This window comes from Sardina pilchardus, chromosome 17, assembly GCF_963854185.1.
Source record: "Sardina pilchardus chromosome 17, fSarPil1.1, whole genome shotgun sequence".
In the NCBI taxonomy this organism is placed as follows: Eukaryota; Metazoa; Chordata; class Actinopteri; order Clupeiformes; family Clupeidae; genus Sardina; species Sardina pilchardus.
The window spans coordinates 10,579,571-10,606,452 of NC_085010.1; the positions used below are offsets into that span (position 1 = coordinate 10,579,571).

The 26,882-nt window shown below is 41.7% G+C and overlaps 2 protein-coding genes across 2 annotated transcripts in view; both read left to right on the forward strand.

The window, feature by feature from the left end:
• The window catches only part of twf1b (twinfilin actin-binding protein 1b), a 22,439-nt gene extending 11,570 nt beyond the window's left edge, over nucleotides 1–10,869 (forward strand). The window contains exons 6-9 of the mRNA XM_062518576.1: nucleotides 6,156–6,281; nucleotides 8,793–8,943; nucleotides 9,439–9,560; nucleotides 9,801–10,869. Of these exons, the coding sequence (XP_062374560.1) occupies nucleotides 6,156–6,281; nucleotides 8,793–8,943; nucleotides 9,439–9,560; nucleotides 9,801–9,965 (564 nt within the window). The 3' untranslated portion in view covers nucleotides 9,966–10,869. The remainder of the gene's footprint in view (nucleotides 1–6,155; nucleotides 6,282–8,792; nucleotides 8,944–9,438; nucleotides 9,561–9,800) is intronic.
• Nucleotides 10,870–12,400: 1,531 nt separating this feature from the next.
• pus7l (pseudouridine synthase 7 like) lies at nucleotides 12,401–26,495 on the forward strand. Its single transcript, XM_062518484.1, has 8 exons — nucleotides 12,401–13,585; nucleotides 14,068–14,227; nucleotides 15,042–15,237; nucleotides 17,008–17,106; nucleotides 17,515–17,596; nucleotides 18,012–18,313; nucleotides 25,017–25,070; nucleotides 25,515–26,495. Exons 1-8 carry the CDS (start codon nucleotides 12,721–12,723, stop codon nucleotides 25,905–25,907), a joined length of 2,151 nt encoding a protein of 716 aa, XP_062374468.1. The 5' UTR covers nucleotides 12,401–12,720; the 3' UTR covers nucleotides 25,908–26,495.
• Nucleotides 26,496–26,882: the final 387 nt, after the last annotated feature.

The following is a 26,882-nucleotide window of genomic DNA, read 5'->3' on the forward strand; positions in this document are numbered from 1 at the left end:
TCTTAAGAATTATTTAGTTCACAGCAGATGCTGAGTAGGACTATACATGTCACATTTTCGTTTGCAGTGTTTTTTTTTGTTGTTGCTTTTTTCCTGAGAATACACATAGCCTACTTCCAAGCAGGACAGATTGCTTTGTCTGTCTAGACTCCGGAGTATTACGTAATGTCAAATCACTTGCTGTTGCTGTTGCAGTTACCGACATCTTGTTTACTGGGTATACAGTGTATCATTTCGGCAGGCGTTTCAATAATCCCCGTGGATCATGTACAGTTCTGTGGATTACGCTTGTACAGGGAATGCAGATATACTGTACATACACAGCTCTGGAAAAAAATAAGAGACCACTGCACATTTTCCTGATGTCATCCCATGGTTGCTAAGCATTGCATCGTTTGGAAAGTGCCCTTGAAAGAACCTTTTGGAATCCCTCCATCTACCAGATGACATTGTGTAGTCTAGAAACCAAAGACCCATACATCTCCCTATATTGCAAACATTTATTGTCAGTAAGCATAAGATAAGATCACAATCTGTTCTTCAATATAGAGTGTCAGTAGAGATGTTAAGCTGATTATACTCAAGGAAACTCCTTGAGTGATGTTGCTGGGAAATGTCTCTGTGAGTATTCTTGCTCTGGCACGAGCCCATTGATATTGGGTAACATTTTTCAGAGGACTTTAATCATCAGGAAGTAAATTGTCAAGATCATCCAGTCAGGACACATGATCCCAGTTATGTGATGCTCAAAAAGTTGCCCTTTGTATCATCACCTTTAATGAACCCTTGTCCCTCATACTGTAGCTTGGGCTACACTGGGTCTACAATTGAAGAGCTCTGTTTTTGAGTGTAAAACGAATTTTAGAGAAGCGTTTTAATTTTTTCGGTATGTATGTGGCACTATCACCTGATATAGCCAGTTCCGTTGGTTGTAGTGGAGGCTAATTGGTGGAGCGGATGCTCTGTGAACAGAATGCTTCTTTTAGTGCTGAGCCCTCCATCCCCACAGTGTACATTTCACAAAACCTCTCTTTTTTGTCCCCGAAAGCTACTATATTCAAATGGTAGAAAGAGATGGCATCTGAACTCTCTCTCTTTCTCTTGCTCTTCCTCTTTCTTTCTCTCTCTCTCTCACTCTCTTTCTGCACATTTGCTATGGTGGTCATTCAATGATGCATTGCTTTCTGCCCCCAAAAGCTAGCATATTCAAATAATAGAGAGAGGTTGGCATTTGAACGCTCTCTCTCTCTCTCTCTCTCTCTCTCTCTCTCTCTCTCTCTCTCTGCACGTTTGTCATGGTGGTGTTCAGCATAGTCCAGAACACTTCCTTGTGCCCTCGTTCCCCTCAGGGTGGTGGTGCATATGGAGGCCCAATCCGGAAATGTCGCTGTTGCAGCTGCCAACGCTATAACAACACTTTATTAACATTTCCGGAAAGGTACGGACTCGATTAAATTCATTCTGGACTCTCTATCCGACCACATAAAAGCGTGGGGATACTTCGGTTTGGCTTTAGGGATCCTCTACTCACTACCACGTAAGTGTAGTGTTGTTTGGAACAGTAGAAGAGGTATAAAAATAGCGTTTTGTAGCGGCGAAATGACATGCCCGAGTCACCTCCAGGCTAACGAGTTTTGGCTAAAAACGGTGAGCTCGAACTTTCTCAAAATACATCCGAATGACATGATTTTGGTGTCAACTCAACGTATTTACTCCCAATAGTCCGAAAAATTGATCTAAAGTGCATTTCACTCCGGATTATCCCTTTAAGGGTCAATATAGTTGTCACTGATGTAGCAGTTAGTTCTTGCTTGGCCACTGGAAGCCATTTGAGTGGAAAATGCACTGTCGGAATGTTGTTATGGCCATTCTACTAGTATACTGTAGGTCTCGTTTCTGCCAGAGCTTTTATTGTTTTTGTGTGGTCTTGTATTGATGTATTTGTGTGGTCTGAAGTGTTTTAATTTGTTTTCCATACTAACTTTCCCTTTGGCAAGCACACGCCCCTTGTTTGCATTGTACAAAAGGTTCTATACAAATGAAGCTTGATTCGATTTTGATTTGATTTGGATTTGCATCGTTTACTCTTTCATTGTTGCTCTCTCCAGAGAGTTTACAATCAGCTGTCTGCTGTCATTACAGTGAAGCACCTTCTGCCTGTCTATTGCGTGGAGAGTGTGGTGCAGAGGAGAGGGTGTGGATAACTTTATTGTGCTCAACAGCTAGTAAAAAGTGGCTGAAAGTCATTAGAATGGAACAGCGATAGGTGGTGTCCTGCTGCCCGCTGCTAAACAAGTTAATTGCTTTTCCTGAAATACAAACCTTTGAGCTGCATGCTGCACCATGTCGAGCTGCATACATGCGTCGGTTGTTCTCTTTGTGTTACATTAGGCATTGGAACAAGGGTATGGATGGACATCACAAGTGATGATTGAGAAACATGAATGAGTGAGTGAATGAATGAGTGAGTGAGTGAATGAATTAATTAGTGAATGAATGAATGAGACAAAGAAATAACAGATGATTGCATTGACAAATATGATTATACGAATATATTATTGTCACTGAATGCACACAATGGATGAATCAACGAGAATAGATGTATGAGTCATTCCTCAGAATTCCAGTATGGGCAGGGTTGTTTCAAATTTCAAAACAGTCAATTATCACTGACTTCAACATTTTCTGACAACTTCAGGCACAGAAATGTTGGTAACACTTTACATTACGGCTCGCTAATAAGGTGGTAATTGTATGGTAATTTCTATGTAATTTCATGGTAACAATCCCTTGTTACCACTTATTACAAGTAATTTCCATGTAGTTTCTAGTGCAATTACTCCGCAGTTTCTAGGTAATAGCAATGCAAACAGCATTAATTAAGGTGGTAATTTCTATGGTATTTTTATGTAATTTCATGGTAATAATATGTTTTAGCCCCTTATTACTACGTCATTTCTATGCAATTTCCAGTGCAATTACTCTGCAGTTTCTAAGTAATAGTGATGCAAACAGCTTTCATTTTAAGTTTAATAAAATGGTAATGATTTAAAATGAATGTAGTTCTTGAAATGATAGTCCAGGATTTACTTATTGTTTTTGTTTAATTACCTGAAAAACAAGGAGGTAGTTTCCAGGAAAATACACAGCATCAGGGCCGTAAAATACACTATCACTTATTTCCACTCAGTTACTTAGTTATTACCATCTCTGATCTGAAATAGGTTACCGTGTACTGACATTCAACACACAACCACATGTTGAGCACAACCTTAACTTTGTTCTGCAAAAAAACATTGTTTTCACACATTTAACATGTTCTGCAATAATAAAACAACATAATCAAATTCTGAAACAGTAGGCTAAATATTTTATTTGCAGTGCACCCTAAACCTACCAAAACATTCATACAGGTACAGAGGTGACGTGTTTGTTATAGATGAAAATATTATAATATTTCGTTGACTTCTTTGGGTCAGAAGCTCCTCTCGGAATATAAATCGTCCTTCTCAAAATTATGACAGCAGACACGGTAATCCATTACTTTAGCGTTTCGATTGAGGTGTCAATGTCCACATTCAAAACAATGAGCCACTGGAGACCGACCGTATCGCAATTACAGCTGATGAAAAACTTGCTGGATTGTAAACTTTTAATTTTTGTTTCGCTGCCGGGAAAGGAACAGACACGAACCACTCTGTCTTCCTTGTCCTCTTTCTTCTGTCTGTAGCATATCTCACCAGAGAAAAGACGGGCTCTGATCTCACTGTAATTTGAGCACTGGACTACCCGTAGTCTCTTCCGGCAATAGCTCCCGTGCGTGCTTCCGTGTGAGAACTCGCGTGACATTTCTGTGCTTCATATAGAGTTGCAGTCTCGAACGATTTCTAAGTGTGTACAGACTATTCCAAGGTTTACAGACTAACTGGTGCTTTGTTTGATGTGTAGACACCTCGAGTTAGCTGCTGACGAGGTTTTGCGCTGTTTTGAGCAATGTTAGTGGTTTAATTTTGAAAGCGTAGCCTATGGCTTTATGCCACTGTTAGCGATTTTGGGCTGTAGCTCATGCTAGCTCTGCAGGCTAGCCTACTGCTGATCAACGAAAAATACTTCTTCCATGGCTTAGTTAAATTTTCGGCGGACTTACAGGCTACTTTCAATGTTGTATGTTAAATGTTAACTTTCTTTTTTTGCAGAACAAAGTAATAAAGGTCGTACTCAACATGTGTTTGTGTGTTGAATGTCAGTAGGCTACAAAATAGCCTAGCCAGATGGTAATAACCAAGTAATTGAGTGGAAATAGGTGATAATGTATTTTACGGCCCTGATACTGTGTATTTTCCTGGTAATTACCTCCTTGTTTTTCAGGTAATTAAACAAAAACAACACTAAAAATGTCATAAGGATAATTGATGGGTTTATCAACACAGCTAGGTAATTAAATAGGAAGAGGCAATAGTGCATTTTACAGCTCTGATACCATATAGTTTCCATAAAATTACTTCACTTGTTCCAGTTTAGTTACAGGCACATAATGTCTTCTTTACCAGCTTACTACGACAATGACTTGGTTTTTCTCTTTCTTAGTAGGCTAATAACTAAGTAATTGGGTGGAAATAAGTGATAATGTATTTTACGGCCCTGATGCTGTGTATTTTCCTGGAAATTACCTCCTTGTTTGTCATGTAATTAAACAAAAACAATAAGTAAAGTTTCAAATAATTACCATTTTATTATACTCAAAATGAAAGTTGTTTGCATCGCTATTACCTAAAAACTGCAGAGTTATTGCACTGGAAACTGCATGGAAATAATTTGTAATAAGTGGCTACAAAGGATTATTCATAAAATGATATCAAAATAACATAGAAATTACCACCTTAATTAATGCTGTTTGCATTGCTATTACCTCGAAACAGCAGAGTAATTGCACTAGAAACTGCATAGAAATTACTGGTAATAAGTGGTAACAAATGGTAACCAGGGATTGTTACCATGAAATTACATAGAAATTACATTACCACCTTATTAGCGAGCCGTAATGTAAAGTGTTACCGAAATGTTCCTTGCTTTAGTCCCAGTGAATGAATGAATGAATGAATGAATGAACAAACAGATGACAAACAGATGGATGAGTGAGTGAATGACTGAATGAACAGATGGACAGATGAATGAATGAATGAATGATAAGACAGGGTGTGATAAGATGAGAGAAACTTTATTGTCCCTCGAAGGGGAAATTTGTCTTGGGCTGTAAAGTGCATTCACTGTGAACAACGATCACACGCATGCAGAACAACAATCTGTGGAACAAATTAAGCTTAAAGATCTATAAATACTGAGTCTGAAATAAGGTTTGGTCTTTCTTGTTAGTAGTTTATTCATCTTTGCGCAGAAAGGTCTCATCAGGCAATCAGGATACAGAAACAAAGTTTGAGCAACCAAGAGACAATCAGTTGTTTTTCATTCACCCATTTATACCTTGCATCGTATCATGATATCATTGCATCATTGTATCATTACACCTTCTTTGCGCAGACATTGTTGATCAGTACAATGAATTAATTAAGAACCAAGGACATTAAGAATATTTCTATCGTCATACAACACATGATTTGCTGTCTACACGTCAGTTACTGAAACAGAAGTATCAAATAGAGAAGTATTTGAAGAACTAGGTTAGTTTCCCACAGAAGAATGAATTCACAAGGCAATGGAAGTATCAACTGTAGGAAACATTATGCACTAGGTTAAGCTTTAACAGAAGAGTCCATTCAAGAGTGTACGATCTTACAGAAACACAAGTGTCAAATCAAAGCTTCAATTTCATCTTGGTCATTTTCCCTCTCAAATCAGATACATGCAGGACAACGATCACACACATTCAGGAGGATCCTGATACAGGGAGAATAATAATAACCCTTACAATTTGTAAGAAGGCCCAAATAGATTAATTGTGTTTCCTGAATAAATGAATCATCTTTTATTTATCAGACTCAAGGTCCATAAAAGAACACACAAACATGCCTACATGAAAACAAACAAACAGACCAAAAAGACCAATGAATGAATGAATTAATTAATGAATGAATTAATGAGTTAGTTAATGAATTAATGTCTTAATCACACTCTCCTATTTCTCTGACCCTCTGTAGACGCAAACGGACGTGAGTACGGAGACCAAGCACCAGACGCTCCAGGGCATCTCCTTCCCCATGCAGAGAGACGCCGTCCAGGCCATGGAGCAGTTCAAAGCCAAGAAGGTCAACTACGTCCAGCTAGTGAGTGACCAAATCCTCCCTTTATCTCCGTTCATCAGATCTCTGTGTGGCGTCCACGCCATTTAAGGCTAACTGTGACTGTACAGACGAGGGCCAAAAACATCCAGCTAGAGTGAGCTAATCCTCTGTTTGGGTCTGTTTATGTTTGTTCTTAGAATGCGTCTTGGGTGATCCGATCGCAAGCAGTCAGCAGAGACACATTGCTGTTTTCACATTTCAATTTCAATTTAATTTCACGTGCAGAGCGCCAAAACATTACACATGTCTCATGGCGCTTTACAGAGTGTTAAACATTCAGAGAGAGCCCATGAGTAACAGAGAGAGAGAGAGAGAGAGAGAGAGAGAGAGAGAGTTCTCTGAATCTGTACATGCGTCTGAGGTGTACAGTACAGATAGAGACATTGCTGACCACTTTGAGTCCGTCGTTACAAACATCTCATTTATTGTCCAGAAGGCATCAGAACGCATCAGCGTTTACGCTTTTAACAATATGTGGTCAAATGTGTTGGAGCATGTCAGACCAACTAGGCAAGAGGCTTGACTAATCGGGTTACAATGCATCTTGGTGATGTTGTACACTTATATTTAGAGCTGACCACTTGTTATCGGACCATCCAGGGCGCATTTTTATAAACAAATGTAAACACGGTCTTTATCTCCATTTGTCAGATCTCTGTTTTGTGTCCGTACCATTACAGGCTAGCTGTGACTACAAACCAGGGCCAAAAATGGCAACTGCACCCAACAGTAGATTTCCAACCAGGCACTCAGGTGCATTGAATAAATGACCTCTACTGTTGAATGTGATAATGGGAAATGCGTTTTTGCATGCAGTTGTTTCTGTTAGAATATACTTAGAATATCTTATTCTCTAACACACAGGAAGTGGTTAGCGGGGTTCCCTTTTCACTGTAAAGCACTCGGGGTGCATTGAAAAGTGCTATATCAATGCAATGTGCTATTGTTATTTTAGTACATTTGAGCAGAAGCCAATGGCAAAGAACCTCTGATGTTGCGACTCGGCAAGGATTCAGTGTTGTGTAGGTAAATGATCGTGTTGATCAGCAGAGCTTGGTTGCTTGGTTGCTTGGTTGCCTGTAATGTACAAAGGGCACATGTTGCACTCCCAAAACAAAAGGCCTGTGTGTGTGTGTGTGTGTGTGTGTACGTGTGTGCGTGTGTGTGTGTGTGTGTGTGTGTGTGTGTGTGTGTGTGTGTGTGTGTGTACACATTTGTGTGTGTGTGTGTGTGACTAGGGTGTGGTGAAGGAAAATGCATGACAGCAATTTGTCACTGGATCTTGATCCACCTTTCGGTTGAATGGGCTTGTTTTCATCGGGCGGATTTGACACTACGTCAGAGTCATGGAGATGTCCATTCATGCCATATGCACGTTTCATCCGGAGGATTAAGGATTTATAACATGTCGTGCACGCAATGTGTAACGTTTTAGCCTGTGCATTTCTCCAACCACTCAGTAGTACTGTTCAAATGACCGAGTCATCTCTATAATGATATCGTCTTTTAAAAATGGGTAAAATATTAATAGCTTAATAGTAATTTGTATAATCAAGAATAATCAAGCATAATTACTGCTTCCTTTCCCAATCAGGCATCACTGTTTAAATGGTTGAATCAAGAGTAGGCCTAAATACCGTCTTTCAAGAGTGACAATGACACTTTTGTATTACTCTCACCTTCCCCAGCCACATGATTGAATATGACTATGACTACTGTGTTGTGTACTGAGGAAGGAGATAACATCATTATTTTACAGCCCCCTTGGTACATGCCAAGTAAAAGTCTACACCTTATTAACACCTATATCAGTTTGTAAATGGACTTTGTTTCTTTATACCGCTGTAAACTCAAGCCATGATTCAATTTGTGGGAAATTACAAGTTACCGTACTTTACAGCTTGGTTACACTGCAGTGAGGACTGTGGAAGGCGTGTAGTAAAAAGTGGCCTTTAGTTCAGTAGAATAGAATAGAATATATTTTAATGTCCCCATGGGGAAATTTGTCTTGGACTCATCAAAGCCAGTTGTCGTGGTTTATGGTTGTCACTGTCTTTCTTTATGTATTCGGCTGACGCTTTAATCCAAAACGACTTACAGACGTCGATTAATTGCAGGCCCAGACTCCCTGGAGCAACTCAGGGTTACTGTAAGTGCCTTCCTCAAGGGCACAACAGTGGCGGCTGGGAATTGAGCTCAAGACTTTTGCATGCATGCAAACACTGCTCTTTATCCACTACACTACCACAGCCCCCTTTCACTACGCAGTGCAGTGATACATATGGCTTGGCTTTGTGGTTGACGACTGTTAGCTTAGTTACTCTGTAGCAAGGATTGTGCGTGGTATGTAGTAAACGAGTGGCCTTCATTTTAGTACTCGTGGTTTGTAATTGATTAAGTGTCGATTGGTTGTTGAAGGCTACTGCGTCATTACGCAGTGATAAATATGTCTCGGGCTTGTGTGTGCACTGACTGTCCGTAATAACCCCACAGGAAATCGACTTCCCGAAAGAGTCCATTAAGCTGTCCAGCACTGCACCTACCGATATCAAGGATCTGCCCAAGAGGATCCCCAAGGATGCGGCGAGATATCACTTCTTCCTGTACAAACACTCGCATGAGGGAGATTACCTGGAGTCTACAGGTAAGACACCTGTACAGGTCAGGGATGAAGAGAGGAGTGCATCTGATTGACTGTTGAGCTCAAACATCAGCAGCCCTATATCAGGTTTGAGAGTTGTACATGTACTGTATATCCAAACAAGACTCATACATTTGTTCTGTATATTCGAAGAGATAATTAAAATAGATAACTAAAACATCTTTATCCACACAACAATCATGTACTTTTCCAGGTAATATTCATCAAACTGAAGTTTATTTTGAAGGAAAAATAAATCTATAAACAACCCAACTTCAGTTTGATTAGTATTACTGAAATTCACAATTATGTACTGTATACAAATTCATTAAAATCCGACTCATCCGTTCCCATAACATTTTGTGTAACAGATATGTATGATGTTATAGCACGAAAGATGATGTCAGCTATTTGTCCTCAAAGCTATATTTAGAACAAGTCATTGTATTGCTCATCATGGAAAATGTGAGGTTCAATGTATGCTTGTTTGTTTTGCAGTCTTTATTTACTCAATGCCTGGCTACAAGTGCAGTATCCGCGAAAGGATGTTGTACTCCAGCTGCAAAAACCCTTTGATAGAAACGGTGGAAAAGAATCTGCGCATTGAAATAGCTAAAAAGGTAAACATGAATTTATTTGCTGATCCACAATTATAGTGCTTCATTCTGCCTTGTGGAATAGAAAAATTCAATCTCAAAATGCTTCCATTGACTATTATCATTTGATTTGTTCATCTTTTTGTTTCATTAGTTAATTCAAATATTATTTTCTGTAAATTTGCGGTTGAGATATTTTGTTTACTTGTCAGTCACTCACGCTTCATTAGTGAGTCAGTGTGCTATCGTTTGCTTCCCTTTCAGCTGGAGATTGATAATGGCGATGAGTTGACGGCTGAGTTCCTGTACGAGGAGGTTCACCCCAAACAGCACGCCCACAAGCAGGCGTTCGCCAAGCCCAAGGGGCCTACGGGGAAGAGGGGCGGCCGCCGCATCACACGGCCACCAGGCGACGAAGGCGACGATTAACCCCCATCCAGCCCGACCACCACCACCCCCATCCCTTCAGTCCTCAGTGGAACATTCCAGATACCCTGTAACTCCCCCCCCCCCCCCCCCCCCCAAGGATCCCTTTACTTAATAGGACTCTTCCGTGAAACCCTATTATATAGACCACAAGCCTGTAGATTGAACTATGCACACAAATATTACCACACGAAGCTATAACATATATGGGAAACTTGTGACTTGACTAGTGTGGATCACCACCGCTCACAGGGCACAGTGGGTAGAGCACGGAGTAAGATACTGAGGAATGGAAACGCTAACTAAGCGTCTTGGTGCATTGAAATAGAAGCCATTTTTTTCTTAGAAAAAGAAAATGACAGTACTCACGTTACGATGACGATGTTATGTTGTTTTTGTATAGGCATGGAGAGGTAGGCCACACATGCAAAGCTCTGTTTACCAACACTCAACGTTCTTGGGTTTCAGTGTTTCCTTTGGCAGATTTATTGATTAGCTCGCCCTCCACCCCTCCCCCAACCCCCAACTCCTCGCCCCCTTGATCAGGTAGAAAGCCATTGTGCCTGGTGTTCCAGTTGAGCATTAGCCGTTGATTACTTCAGCACCCAAACAAATCAGTCGAGTTAATCAATAAAGCACCAGGAAGCAATCCCAGTGGCATCTGAGCTGTGTTGACCCTCGAGGGGCCAGGTGTTGGGTGGGGTCAGTCATGTGAAAGGCCATAGTGACCGAAAAGGTCAAGGGTCAGTCTTGTTTCTGTTTTGTTTACTTGTTTGTTTCTTCCTATGAAAAGGACTACACTATGAAACAAGGTAACTGGCTAACCCGGATAACCTTGGTAGCCGCTGATCTCTAAAAGAACACTGCACTGACCAGATATTGGCCGGGTTTCTCAGATTCGTTAAGAAGCTCTCAAGTGCTAAGAACTTCTTAGGAGCGTGCTTAGAATGTTCTTAGAGCGCTCCTAAGAAGTTCTTAGCACTTAAATACTTGTTAGCGAATCTGGGAAACCCGGCTTTTGTTTCTACAGTTTCATGTTGTTTAGAGATCAGTAGTTATTCTCATTCAGCCAGTCACTTTGCTTTGTAGTATAGCCCTCGAGAGTGTTCTGAAGCAGTAGAAGAGTTTTCTCTTGTTTTTAATCGTTCCTTTAGTATACTCTACGTCTTACTAAGTCATGTACGAGTTTTCCAGTGCTGAGCCATTTGTTTTTAACAAAACGACCTTTGTACAGAGGAAGCAGTCTGTCTAAAATATTTGGTACGCTAATGCTCGTATTTTTTTTTTGTTTGTTTGTTTTCTCCCTTGAATTTGTGTTTTGTTGTTGTTGTTGTTGTTGATCTATTTCTATAGCTAAAAATCTATACTGCTGAGAGAAAAAAAAAATATTTTTCTATAAGCCTGTGTGGAGTGCATCATCGTAAGATCATGAACTAACTTTTGAGTGTCTATGGCCATTCCGTCCCTTTGGGAAAATGTTTGCATATGTATGTTTGAGTATGGAGGGGTTGTTCGTCCATTTCACAACTGTGACACGTGTGCACACACACACACACACACACACACACACGTGCGCACATTAATACCGGCCAACACACACAACACAAACTGCACACACACACACACACACACACACACACACACACACACACACACACACACAACACAAACACAAACATGTGGACACAAACACATACTGCTAAACACCTCACACACTATGATTACACGGCTGCAGTCACAAACTCAGTGCTTTGGCTGCATGTCTATTTTAAAAAGGGAATTGGGGTTGGGAGTCCCAGATGACTAGTACCCTGCTGATTATTCAAACCACTAACCTTTAACCTTTAACCTTTGTCAGGGCATAATTAACTTTACAGATGATGTACCTTAGTTAAAACTGTCTTGTCAAGCCTCAGATGTTTTTTTAAAAATACAAATTGTACAAGTAATAAAAAAAAAAAACCCAACAACAAGAAAAGACATTGTGGTTGGAGTTTTTTGTAAAGTGACCAAGGCAGTTGCGTTTTCCCTACTTTCTAAATGAATAGAGGTTATCAGTAGTCTGGCTATCATCACCATACTACCTCAATCTTTTAAAATTGAACATTAGTCAGGGAAGTCTGCGCTTTATTTCTACGGCAAAAGAGGCGTGATCAATGGGCATAGTTCAGATGACTACTCATTAGGATAGTCCTTCAGACCCAGATCCGGATGCGCCTTTTTGGATAAGCTAGGTTGTGAATAGACCCACCATACGTGGACAGGATGCAGGAAAGATAGATCTGGGTTTACCCAGCCTAGGTTATCAGCCCATCCATAAGCCATTATAGCCATGTTCAAGGTTCCAGGCCTGTGGTGTGTTATTGAAGACAAGTGACATGAAATAAGCCACGGTCTCTTTAAGAGTGCAAGCCACGTGATGCGGAAATAATATTCAGTAGCGTGAGCAAGCTGACATTGTTGACACATGTGGACACTAGAAATGTGCTGCAAGAGTTGAGTTGTCTGATTGTTTGAGTTGTAATTTTCTCTATAATTGACCAAGGTAAGACGTGTTAATACAATAGCTGAATGAACTATAACAGTGTTAGGTTGCACAGCATTTAACGTTCACAAAATTGGTGGAGCTGTTGTGACTGACAATCTGATAAGTTCGGGATGCCATGCAGCCTTCTAAAGTAGTGAAGTCACTTTCAGAAGTAAAAAATAAACACTTGAAGGTTATGCTTGTTTATTTGGCGAACGTTTTCTCTTTATAATGGGGGAGAATTCGGAACCAGTGCTCCCCTATAGTTTCGTATCAAATCATGAAGGGTTCATGGGCACCATCAAAAACTGCACCCAAGATTTTGTCGTGACAGAAATCGACATCAACGGTCAGCTGGTGACCAAAGCCAAACATGGGTCACTACCAGGTCAGTTACACAAGGGTAGCGAAAAAAGCCACGATCCTAAACGACTTAGGATTGAAGAGAACACTGTATCCAGCCTCGAGTCAGGCTTGGAGAAAGCCACAGCCATCCAGTGTGCCACTGACCAAGGTAAAGATTACAACAGCGAGCTGCTTCAGTCAGAATGTTTTGACCTGAGTATAATCCTGGGGCCTTCTGTGTCTGAAGAGCTGGAGCTTTTCACTACTGCCTTGAGACTAGAAGGCAGAGCTCCTGTTCATGATGGTGATGGTGATGGTAGTAAGACAGGAGATGGACATTTATCGCTGGGCACGTTCACTGACAAAACCCAGCGAGCCAGCGTCCACAGAGCTGTCCGCCACAACTATCCGTTTCTGAAGACCGTTACAAACCAGGCGGAGATCCTTGTGAAAGAAGACTCTGACTTCAAAAAGCTCTCCGGCCTTGTTTCTGAGGAAGAGTGTGAGGACTTTTTCAGGTTTATAGACGCTAAAGTCTCCGGGTCTACGTTCACATTCAAGCCAGACGCCAGTAAGGAGCATAGGACCTGTGTGCATCATTTCCTCTCTGGTCGATTTGGAAAGCTGGTTGAAACGAAGAGCTTCACCAACCAGAATGGCAGTGCGATCACGGTGAGGTTGAGAGAGCGAGGCAGACCAAACAAGAAGAGGCCAGCTGCTGATGCAGAAGGGGAAGACACCACATACACCGGTGAGAGAAGCAGAAAGATGACACCATCTAGCTTTACCTCCCCCTGAGAAACTAGAGCTCTTTGTGAGAGAAGAGGTTTTATTTTTCTGGAGATTGGCTAGTTCAGCTGCACTTACTGTACATCTTAAAGTTGCATGTCACAAAATGATAATTGTTCTTTTATCTTGTGTCATGGTTTGTGCTTTTACAATAGTGTTTAGTAGACAGGCCCTCTTAACTAGCTAACTAACTAAGGAGGGTGCTTACTGTAAGTTCCAAGTGGAACAGTGGTTGAGAGTACCAGGTTCAAAACATTTCATTACTTCGGGGGGTTCATGCATGTATGATGTAGGTAGTTCTTTGGAAACACTTACATGACATAACTAATACTAACTAATACATTAATACTAATAGCAATAATAACACTGTGATGTCAATTTCTGTTTTTTTTTGTTTTGTTCTGATCTCCATATTTGGTTTCCCTGCCCTGTGTGTGTTTACAGGCTTCACTCTGCATAAGGAGAATCTGGAGACGCTGGAGGCCATCAGCTACATGGCTGCGGCTCTGGGCATCCTGCCCTCGCACTTCACCTACGCTGGCATCAAGGACAAGAGGGCCGTCACCCACCAGAGCATGGTGGTGAAGAACGTCTCGCCACAACAGTATGGAAATGCCATGCTAAAGCACTATGGCCTAGAACAGTCAAGGGCGCGTTTCCCAAAAGCATAGTTGCAATGCAATTTGCCACTGCCAACCAACTAAGTTGCTAACAGGTTAGAAGGTTAGCAACTATGGTTTTTGCTAACAGGTTAAATAAGCAACTATGTTTTTTGGGAAACGCACCTCAGATCAGATCAGATGAACCTCTATTGTCTCCAGATGTAGAGATCTGCTTTGATCTCATTGGTTAGGCTAAATGCAGTGTGTGTGTGTGTGTGTGTGTGTGTGTGTGTGTGTGTGTTTTTGTGTGTGTGTGTGTGTGTGTGTGTGTGTGTTTGTGTGTTTGTGTGTGTGTGTGTGTGTGTGTGTGTGTGTGTGTGTGTTATAGGGACACAGTTGTGTATATAGGGAAGCGGCGGTTTGTTTGTTTGTTGAAGATGTTTGTAAAATACATTTTTGTACAGGGAACTGATGTTTTGTTTGTTTAAAGACTTGCCATTTGAAGTGATTTCAGCACAAACACCCCAAGCACTCCTGAGGAGGAGTCTCAGGCCTGGAGGTGGATCAATCCCTCTAGGTCTTGCCTCTGTTTACATGCCATCCATTTTTGCCAGACGGAAAGAGAAGATGCACCCTTTAACAAATGTGGCGCTTTAAACAAGACTTGTTTGTGTTAAGGTTAAAGTGGTAAAACATCTGCGTCAGTGTTTTTTTGTCAGCATTCCTTTCATTTCTGTCAGCATTTAGTTATTTTTCCGAACCCTGCGAAGTTTCCTCTCACGTTGTCAATGTTGTCGTGTCGTCTACCTTTAACAGACTGGAGGAGAAGGTGTCTGACTTTGAGCCGAGAGGAATCAGGCTGTCTGACATCCGTGCTGTGTCAGAGCCTCTTCACCTGGGCAGACTTCAGGGAAACCACTTTGACCTTGTCGTCCGGGACCTCCGGCCCCATCGTAGCCATCTCCATGGCGACCTGGAGAAGCTGGTGACCGAAGCCGTGGCGAATGTTAAGGTGAGCTTCATGAGGGCAGGGAGTGTTGTACTGTATGTGACAGATACAGTGTCACATACAAGTCAGTTTGGTTAATTCACTCTTCAGAATCAGAATCAGAATCAGCTTTATAGGCCAGGTTTGCGTGAACAAACAAGGAATTTGACTCCGGTTAATCTTTGCACTCTAGTACAACACTCAACAATAACATAAAAAACAGTAAAAACAGTAAAAAAGAATAAGGGCAGTAAGCTATGTACAGTATAAGAATAAAGTAATAAATATGCTATGGGTGGGATAGGGTAATACAATTGTCCAGAGGGGGAGTATGGCCTTGTTGTCCCTGTCAAGGTATACCATGGTCATGGACACCCCAACAGGCACTCTTGCGTTGTTTAGCTGAAGCAATAAGCCCTGAGAGGCCATAGGTGATATGACTAAGGGGTGTTGTTAGGCAGCAGACACTAGCAGAACTAATAACCCCCCTTAGCTGTTCTGAAATTGGTGTAACCTGCGAACTCGAGTGGAAGCCTGTTCTAAAATGGTAGCTACATACTGTATATTAGGGATGGGTATTGATAAGTTTTTATCAATATCGATGGCATTATCGATTCTGCCTATCAATCCAATTCCTTATCAATTCTCTTATCGATTCCCAAAAAATGTAGGTGCACCCACATTTTTCATTGCATCGCCTTTAACGCCAAAAGGTCACCTTTTATTGCTCTCCTTTCATATAATGTGAATGATTTTTTAACAATAAGGCGTAGAAAAAGCTTGTCTTTATTTAAAACACAATAAGGAATATACATATTCTTTATAAAGAATTATAAAGATGTACTGTATATATAGCCTACAGTATATAATATAATATAATTCATTATATATTCTAATCTGTACTACTGACATTTCTGATAGTCATGACATTCATGACTATTCATATTACAACTCTGCCTCTTTAATTCCGCTGTCGGCTTGAAGCCTCAAATTGTAAACAAAGTAGCATAGTTGGCTAGCTTATTATAGTCTACTGGTTGGACTGTTCAGTTTCCCCACATGTATTTAAGTTGCAAGGTAGGCTAATACTTTTTCTCCTTGGGACAGGCCCTTTTGAGTCTTAGAGCTGGAAAACATTGAGATGATCAGTCAACTTGAATGCAAGAGTTTGAATCAAATTTGTGCAGTAGCCTACGCTATGATGCTAACCGAAATTAATTATAATGTCGCTAGTTGTCTTCTATGCGTCATTGCTTTCACGATTGTGAATGTGCATGTTGAGGGGCGGGTGTCCATTGAGCGCGCACGAGAGAGGTAGAGGGAGAGAGAGCGGGCCAAGGGGGTTACTTCTATACAATTTGGCAAAGTAACACAAAATTTCAGGAAAACTGGAAAAAGTCTGACGTCATGCAGGCTGAGGGAATCGTTAAGGGAATCGATAACAAAAAAGACGTACGATGTCGATGGAATTGATAAGTTAAACCCGGTTCCAAGACGGAACCGGTTTTCGATGCCCAACCCTACTGTATATCTGGCAAGATTTTATAAGATAATTCTTCATTCAAGAAAACTATGTTTGGAATATCCTTAGTCTTAGATACAGTGCAAAGTCAGTTTGGCTAACACACTGTTGCATTGATCCCAGATCTTGCTGTTGATCCAAATATTATTTCAGTTTAGCAGACATTGGTAGTGCACTGGTTGATAAACAACCATGGTGTTAAGATCACGAAGACCATGCAGTTGGGTTCAGTAGAATAGTTGTATTTATCTGACTCTTTTGTTTTCCCACAGATGCGAGGCTTTGTGAACTACTATGGACCACAGAGGTTCGGAAACGCACAGAGTGTTCAAGCTGACCGAGTTGGGCTTGCTCTGCTGAAGGAGAATATGGTACGCTCTGATTACCTGTAGAATCATTCTCGTGAGTAGTGCTTCTAGTAGCCTCACTGTCAGAGTAGGTGTCAGAAGTTGACAATCAGAGAAAAATGAAAACCTCAATAAATAAAGTAGATAAAGTTTATTTTTTTTGGAAATGCTTTTATCAATGTTTTTGGTCACTACACATTAATTAAGTACCACATCAGGTTGATTATAGTCTCATGAAGCATGTGAGATTTTTTGTTTGAGAAGGTCATAAACCTATGACTCCAATAAGTACAATTCTATTAAAGAAACATTTAAGTTTAAGGATAGACCTGAAATGATTGTGTGTGTGTGTGTGTGTGTCTGTGTCTGTGCCTGTGTCTGTGTCTGTGTCTGTGTGTCTGTGTCTGTGTCTGTGTCTGTCTGTGTGTGCAGGAAGCAGCCATCAAGCTCTTTTTCACCCCTGATGATGAGGATGACCTGCCAAATAAAGCCAAACGTCATTTCCTTAACACAGGTAATCATCCATCCATCCATCTATTGTGCACATTTTCTCCCATTTTTGGCTGGTCCAAGTTTGGCCCAGCACATTGACAGGGAAGCTACCCCAGGCGCTTAACTGAAGTGTTCCGTTTCCGTTTGTGCCATTATCACGTCTGGTGTAGGTACTTCCATTGATTATAGTGGAAGCTACTGTAATTGTTGTAGCAGACGTCACGTGAACATAACGCTTCAGTTATGCGCCTGGTGTAGCTCCCCAGTGAGACTGAGTGAAGCAAATTCATCAAGGGAGAGAAGGCCACATTGTGCACAAGTCGCAGTAAACAAAGTGCTTCCCCTTTCTCCCAAGTTTGAAGTGAAGCCTGCACCTATCACTCTGTTTCCAAAGTCCACAGACACCATCTTATTCCCCCCCTTACTTGCCCCGCCAGGTAACGCCAAGGAGAGCCTGGCGCTGATGCCCGGCTACAAGGTCCGTGAGTGCCTGCTGCTGCGAGCCCTCCACCGCTACGGCGCCGGACCCGAGGGCAGTGCCCACGCCTGGCTCAGCCTGCCCCACGGCATGCGCGTGTTCTACCTCCACGCCTACTGCAGCCGCGTGTGGAACGACGCCGCCGCCCACAGGCTGCGCACGCTGGGGGCCGAGCCCGCGCAGGGAGACCTGGTCTGGGCAGCAGCGGCGGGGGAGAGGGACGCAGGGCAGGCCACGGAGGCTGCCACACCATCAACACAGGTACATTAATAAGAAACATGGCAAGTCAAGATTTAGATATTAGATCTAAAGATTAGATTAAATTGATTTGATTAATTTGATTTATCTTTGCTGACAGACACCCAGACACCCAAAGCTAAAGAAATGCTTTGGAAATGGGGTATATGCTTTTGTTTTGAAACAGAAGTATGTGATACAATGATAAATGCAATATTGTACGGATCACAGAACAACAGATGGTTCGATTCTAAATGGATAACATTTACATCTATTCATTTCATGAACAATTTTATCCAAAGCGACTTAAAAAAATAAGGAATCATATTCAAGCTACATTGCAGAGGAGGTACAGTAGCAATTACTACTGCTTAAATCAATAGCCTACCATTACCAGAGGATGAGAGTGCAGAAGTCATAGAGTAGTTGAATAAGACAGTGGTTGAAGGACTTAGAGGAGAGAAGAAAGATAGATAGATACAGTACTGTAGATAGATAGATAGATAGATAGATACTTTATTCATCCCAAGGAACATTGTAGGCATCCAGTAGCTTATACAACCATAACACAACAAACACATATACACACTTATATAGCTCACATACATAAACATCACTCACATAAATGTAAAAATGAAAGAGCATGTGAAGTGATTACAAAAATCTGGTATGGACTGACCGTGTGATGCATTGCCCATTATAAGGTAAAGTGTGTACAATGTTGGTTGTGCAAAAGTGAACAGTGCAGGGATTGAACAGTGCAAATATTACTATGACTATGAAAATACAAGAATGTTAACATAATAGAATGGATAGATAGATAGATAGATTTTTTTTTTGTCCTATTCGGATTTTTTTTCTGTGCCGTATAGTACGTCTGATACATTTATACAAAGACAGTAAGACAGACAAGACGAATTACAAGACAGACATCAGAATTGCTTAGCAAACAACAAAAAGAATATACTTTAAGAATAATCTATAATAGGAGATACGTTATAAGGTGCAGATGTTATGACCAGAGTCCAGAATGTGTAGAAGGGCTACTACAGTATATCCTGAAAGGGAAGTGCATGGTACAGTAAGTGCATGCTAGTGTAAGAGTAACACACTCATTATTAATACCTTTTACCGGAGTGAGCCCTGAGAGTGCTGAGGAGCAGTTTTATGTGAAGTGGCCACGGGCTTCCGTGTCTGTTCCGGCTCTAGCAGGCTAGGCTCTAACTGAGCAGTGCCTTTGCCTTTGCCCAGGGGAAGGTCAGTCTCTCGGGGGATGATGCTGTGTGTGCGTGCGTGCGTGCGTGCGTGCGTGCGTGCGTGCGTCATTTGGTTGCGTTTCCATTAGATGCCCCTGCCTAGGGGTCAAAGGTCAGTTTTCTGCGCATTGGTTGGCCTGTGTGTCTGTGTGTGTGTGTGGTTTGGTTGTGTTTCCTGTGTGTCTCAGTTAGTCAGCACTGTGTGACATCATCAATTACTCCTTTGAAAATAAAAACACATAGAAGTGCACAAAGTGAGATATATTACGTAAGGGATAGTCAACGACGCGCCGTGCGTTTATAGGAAAATAATGCACGTTCGAAGTGGACCCGAAGCTGCAGGCGGAGGGGACTTTACACTTCGATAAGTGCATTATTTTCCTATAAACGCACGGCGCGGAGTTGATTATCCCGCTTATACCACTGCTACTATCACTTTCGTTTATATTGCCGCTGTCTTAGATACAACGTTGTTGTTTTTACCGTTACATTGACATTGGCGAATTAATATTCAAGTGTAATAAGCCCAAAAGTAGGGAACTACTTCATAGCCGTGCGGTATATAGAAAAATAATGCACGTTCCAAACAGCGCATCACAATAGGAAATTTGACCAAGCAGTGGTAGAAAAATAATGCATGTTCCAAACAGCGCATCACAATAGGACAGCCAAAATTAAGACTGCATCCCACTCTGTATCCACCTCTTTCCTTAACCCGGAAATATGTATCGTTGCGATGGTTACGATACTGTTTTCAACTTCCGTTCATTCTGTTAACATGTGCGTTCTCCATAGCAAACTAGGTTATGCCTCAACTTAGATTTCTTTCGAAATGTTGACAATTCTGCCCTCAGCATGTATATACTGCATCACATATAACCGATATAAAATAGAAAAGTTGACTTTTATATGCGTTATGATATGTTAAGCACCGTAAACCGTCACGTTAAAACAGATACAATGCAGCTTCGCCGGAAATAGAAAACCGTCTCGGTGTCATGGCGACCCCCATTGTTGGCTGCAGAATATCGTGGATAGATGCCCCCTCTATCTAATATGGATATAAAATCTTAATAGAGTATTAATATGGTTTTGTTTCTTCTTTTAATTTGCAATAGAACACTGTCCTGCAGCTTATACACAATGTGACAGTGCGGCTAATACAGCGCCCTCCACAATTATTGGCACCCCTGGTTAAGATGTGTTCTTTAGCTTCTAATAAATTCATTTTTTTTCCAAATAATATAGGACCACAATGAAAAAAAAGCGTAAAATCCAACCTTTAATACAAGTGCATTTATTTAGAAGGAAAAAAATCCCACATTAAGAAATAATTATTCTTCATTAAATCACCTGTTCCACAATTATTGGCACCCCTAACAATTCCGAGGAAATAAATGTAATTAAAGTATTTCTGTCATTTCTGTCATTTCTACAGTAGTTCACAAAGTCAATCAGAGTATGTAGGAACTAGAGATGCACCGATCGATCGGCCGCCGATTGGAATCGGCCGATTTTCACGTGATCGGCCACGACCGGCGACCGGCCGGTCAGTCTGAGACATGCCGATTTTATGCCGGTCAAATGCACTCGCACGTACTTGTAACAACATCACACTCACACAGCTGAATTTGCAAAGTTTGATGAAGCTAGGCCAACAGTCAGGGCTGGATAAAGCGCTAATAGCCTACTGAGTTTTTCTATGCAGCGAACGCTGTGCTTTGCCATATTGCGTGGAATTTACTATAAGTTGTCACTTCAGGTTACAGCGCTCATCAAAGCCCGTCCTTGCCGCCCACAGCTGAACCACAAGCGCTATCAATAAGCAGCGACAGCCTTTATACTCCACTTAAGGCGAGACACGGCAGGAATAAACATAGTTTTGCTTCGGTTTGCCAACTTATCATGTATTCTTTCACACTACTACAACAACTAAGTCCGATTTACACATTTAGAGGTTTATTTCATTACCTTTTGTCTGATCACGCCTGTATATTTCTTCTAAATTCGCCAAAAGTTAGCATTCTAACGTGTCATAAACTACCGCGACCGTGATACAAAACATATCATGCGTGGTGTCGTTGGAAAGCTGTGTTTCTCCTGCATGACGTTATGCCATCCAAATATGGACACTTCCTTAGTATCCGCAAGCAATCGCGAAAGTTCAAAGGAGAGTGTGGACTGAGAATGTATGTCATTTGCTGTGTTTCAAGGCTTCTTAAAATTATTTTTTTGTTGTTGTCATTTTCCAACATCTCAGCCTATGTAGCACTAACTTCAGTTATCAGTATTCTGAAGATATTTACAGTTGGATATTGCATATGGATGTGAGAAGAAAAGAAATTGTGTTCCTAGTGCATTTCTACATGTGTGAAATGAATGTCCCACACTGGGATTACTGCAGCTGAAGAAGACTTGAAGAAGAATCTGTCTATTCACATTTTTCTACCAGCCATTGATAAGTTGATTACATTTCTAACATGTTGTATTAAAGGAAATATAGACTAGAAAATAACTCTTTGTTTGTGCTGTAAAGTGGTTAGAAGAAATTAAATCGGAATCGGCTAAAATCGGTATCGGCCGGTCAAACTCGATGAAAAATCGGAAATCGGAATCGGCCAAAAAATTGCAATCGGTGCATCTCTAGTAGGAACATTTAATTAGTAATTCTTAACATCCTGTTTCCCTGGGCTATCAATATGACGTGGCACAGAGGCCATTTCTCTTCAGCATGGGAAAGACAAAGGAACACACTGTTCAAGTAAGGCAGATGTGTGTCGACCTTCACAAGTAAGGCAATGGCTATAAGAAAATAGCCACTCGCACACCTGCCCATATCTATGGTCAAAGGAATCGTTAAGAAGTTTAAAACAACTGGAACAGTGGTAAACAAGCCTGGAAGAGGACGCATGTTTATTTTGCCACCACGCACAGTGAGGAGGATGGTAAGAGAAATAAAAAAATCTCCTAAACTCACTGTTACAGAATTGCATCAAATGGTTGCATCTTGGGGTCACAAAGTCTCCAAAACAACCATCAGGCACTATCTACATGCCAACAAGTTGTTTGGGAGGCATGCAGGGAAAACAACCTTTCTCACTCAAAATCATAAGCACAAACGTCTGGAGCGGTACTGGGCCTTCAACTGGGACCGTGTGCTTTGGTCAGATGAGACAAAGTTAGAGCTTTTTGGCAACAAACACTCTAAGTGGGTCTGGCGTCACAAAAAGATGAGTATGCAGAACAGCACCTCATGCCCACTGTGAAGTATGGGGGAGGATCGGTGATGCTGTGGGCCTGTTTCTCTTCCAAAGGGCCTGGGAACCTTGTTAGGGTGCATGGCATCATGAATGCTTTGAAATACCAGGACATTTTAAATCAAAATCTGGTGGCCTCTGCCCGAAAGCTGAAGATGGATCGTCACTGGGTCTTTCAGCAAGATAATGACCCTAAACATATGGCCAAGTCTACACAGAAATGGTTCACCAGACACCGTATCAAGCTCCTACCATGGCCATCTCAGTTCCCAGACCTCAACCCCATTGAAAACCTGTGTGGTGAGTTGAAGAGGAGAGTGCAGAGGAGAGAACCCAGGTCGTTGGATGATTTGGAGATTTTGTGCAAAGAGGAATGGTCGAAGATCCCTCTTTCTGTTTTCTCTAATCTTGTGAAACATTATAAGACAAGATTAGGTGCTGTTTTATTAGCAAAAGGGGGTTGTGCAAAGCATTTACATCAGGGGTGCCAATAATTGTGGCACACATGATTTGATGTAAAATAATTATTTCTTAATGTGGGATTTTTTTCCTTCTAAATAGATGCACTTGTATTAAAGGTTGGATTTTAAGCTTTTTTTCCATTGTGGTCCTATATTATTTGGAAAAAAAATGAATTTATCAGAAGCTAAAGAACACATCTTAACCAGGGGTGCCAATAATTGTGGAGGGCGCTGTACATACAGTACACAATACTTAATAATTTAGGCTAGGTTACGGGGACGCTGGCAAGACATGCCGCTCCATCTGGCATCATGTTTTTGTCTGTTTTTATGTAATGTTCGTAATTTTGTGTTTTATTCTGTTCATTTTTTTGTAGTTATTTGTTTAGTTAAATGTTTTTTCACTCTTTATTTACGCTATTCTCGATAGTCTTATGCTTTTTAGTCTTTTTTTCTGCAACAAGTTGGCTGATGCCGTTAAGTCCACTGGGTTGAAGACGGGCGATGGCTAGCTTTAGCCCTGGGCCTCTCACATCCTCCATCCGTGAGCAGCGCTGCACTTCACTGTATGGTCAGGACCTAGCTACCAACTGCGGGCGATGTGCTGCTACCGCCTACCGCGACTGCCGAGCTGCTGGTCTGCGAGCTGCCATGCTCAGCCTGGAGTCTGATCGAGCATATGCCAAGCTGAAAACAAGCTGTTGCTGTCGGGGTCAACTGAGTTGCTGATCTGCAGGGTCGCCCACGACTTCGGACGGTTCTTTGCTTCTGCTGCAAGTGCTTCTGGTGCTCTCCAGCCCGCCTGCCTATTGAATCCACCGGTCGGTTCAAGGCTTTGTGTCATCATTGCCCTGGGACTTGGACTAAAGTTGGCGTGGACTTTTCTGATTTTGTTTGCTTTTATTATTTATTTGACATTTTGTTTTGCCTAGTGTTGCAAGTGTTTTTGTTAATCTATGTTATTTTATTATATGTTAATTGTTGTCTGTCTGTCTTTGTATGTCTTGGTGTCACGGGTACGCAGGCGATTACGCCGCTCCGTCCGGCATCTTTTGTCTTGTGTCTTGTTATTTTGTAAATTTGTTTGTTCTTTGTTGCCACGGGTACGCTGGCGACTACGCCACTCCGTTCGGCACTGTCTGGTCTGTGCACGTGAAATGCGCTATGTTTTTAGCAAAGTTCTAGAATCTTTGGTTTTTAGTGGTTGTCTTGTCTGTCTTGATGTCTGTACAGGAACGCTGTGCGAATACGCCGCTCTGTCTGGCACCTGGCTATTTTGTGTCAGTATTTTTACTTTTGATTATTGTTGTTATATGTTTTGTAACTCAGGGCATTGCTGTAAAAGAGCTTGATGCTCAGTCAATATTCCCTGAATAAAAAAAGGTTGATGATGAATACACAGGAAATTATCGTACAAGAAAGGCACGGTAACATTACATTCAGGCTTTACATTTACTTTTTGATTCCTGTGGCTTTTATCTGGATGTATGTAATAGCCGTGCCTCCCTGTGGTTAAAAGGCTGTTATCAGGTCATTGGGTGGGTGTGTAATTGCGTTTCCTATCAGCCAGCTGTTGTGGTGGAGCTGGTGGTTGAGGCTGGATTAGGCTCATAGTGGCTATAAAAGGGAAGTGTGCCACCTGCATAATAGCTCCTATTTTATGGTGAGATCAATGACTGTACTCTGTGCTTTCTGCCCCTCTACACACACACACACACACACACACACACACACACCACGCACACTCTTTTAGATCCATGTGGTGACTGCAGCCGAGGTGGAAGAGGGAGTGTTTTCACTTGAACAGGTGTGCATACATACATACACACACTCACTCTCTCTCTCTCTCTCTCTCTCACACACTCCCTTTCTCATGCACACACGCACATACTCACAAGCTAACTCCCTCTCATGCACATGCACTCATATGCACGCAAACCTTCTATACACACCACACACACACACACACACACACACACACACACACACACACACACACACACACTCTAACATCAAGCCAGAGGCCCTTATCCAAAAAGCAAAACATGTTGCATGCAAATGATGTTGTCGAAAGTATGTTCACATTAATATTGCATTGAGTAGAGTGCCTGTGTCTGTATGCAATGCAATTGAATCAGTGACATAAGTATATACAGTATGTGTTTATTTTGGTGATGCTTTCTGTGCACAGTGCATTTTAACTTGCCTACCCACAATCCTCTTGGTCACGCAACATTTGGTGTCACGGCAGGTGGTTCTGCCGATGCCAGGGAACACCGTTCAGTACCCGGAGAACCTTCTGGGCCAGTGGTACCGGGAGAGGCTGGCACAGGACGGCCTTGGCTCCTGCCGGTTCCGAGTTCCTGCGCTGAAGCTGAACGTGCCGGGCTGCTATCGCCCCCTGCTGGCGCGCGCCCACAACCTCACACACACACTCTGTAAACACACACTTCCCATACACACACTCCTCACACACCCCAGGGAGGAGGGGGAGGAGGACACACACGTTAGTGCTGATGATGACGATGGTGTCGATGGGCGGTCGGAGCAGACACACACGCCGTCTCTGTCTCTGACGTTTGATCTGGACGCTTCCTGCTACGCCACCGTGTTCCTCAGGGAGGTGATGAGGTGTGATCTGTGAATCTCGTCTCCATGGTGATGAGGTGTGATCTGTGAATCTCGTCTCCATAGTAATGCCATAGTGATATTTGTTTTTGTTTTTGTCAGACAGTGTTCCGGTGTGGTGTAGACTAATGTTGTGTTCCCATTTTCAATTGAGAATGCTTGATATATATTATAATATAATATCTTATTCTCAAGTCATGACCAGTCTTCAACAGCAACTGTGTGTTTGTGCAGGTGCTGATGTCAGTTTCCTTATATTGCATTAGGGATCTACTGCATATGGACTAATCTTAGTACTAGACTAAAGCCCTTTTCAATTAATTAGTATTACAAGTCTTAAAGGAACATGGACTTTAGCTTTGGCTACACGCACGGAGATGAGAAGGGTATGTGTCGACTTAGCTAACTGTGGGGAATACGGTTAATAAGCTAAAGTGCCAAAAAGTCTGTGAGTCCCATTAATCCATGAAGGGATAAACTATCAGAGATGTTTAAGAGTGGCCACTAGGTGGCACTCTCACACCATGACTACTAGCGCCCAATATAGGGCGCTAATGACTACTGTTGAAAGTCAATGAAGAGTAAACGTTTTTTGGTGCCTGTCTCTCTGTCCATTTTCATATCTGTTTCAATTTACTTGAAGTACAAGAATAGCTACACACACACACACACACACACACACACACACAGACACAAACAAATACACACATGCACACACACACACACACACACACACACACACAAACAAATACACACACGCACACACAGAAAAAAATACACACAGACACTTTCCAAGCCAGGGTAAATGAAAATGCTAAATATGGTCTGAATAAAATGAGGAAACGGTCAGTGTTTCCATAGATACAGTACATATTCATGCCTTAGTTTGGCAGTAATTAATTTGGTGCTACCCATGTCTTGAGGCGAGCTTGTGTAGTTTGGGTTTGGCTTGAAAAGGTATCCCCATATGCATAAGGGAAACTGGACATGG

Bases quoted from the DNA above. Each gene is read 5' to 3' on its own strand.
- pus7l (XM_062518484.1), top strand. From the start codon at position 12,721: ATGGGGGAGAATTCGGAACCAGTGCTCCCCTATAGTTTCGTATCAAAT. The intron at 13,586-14,067 runs GTGAGAGAAGCA...GTGTGTTTACAG, and splicing joins GGAAGACACCACATACACCG to GCTTCACTCTGCATAAGGAG. The intron at 14,228-15,041 runs GTATGGAAATGC...TACCTTTAACAG, and splicing joins AAGAACGTCTCGCCACAACA to ACTGGAGGAGAAGGTGTCTG.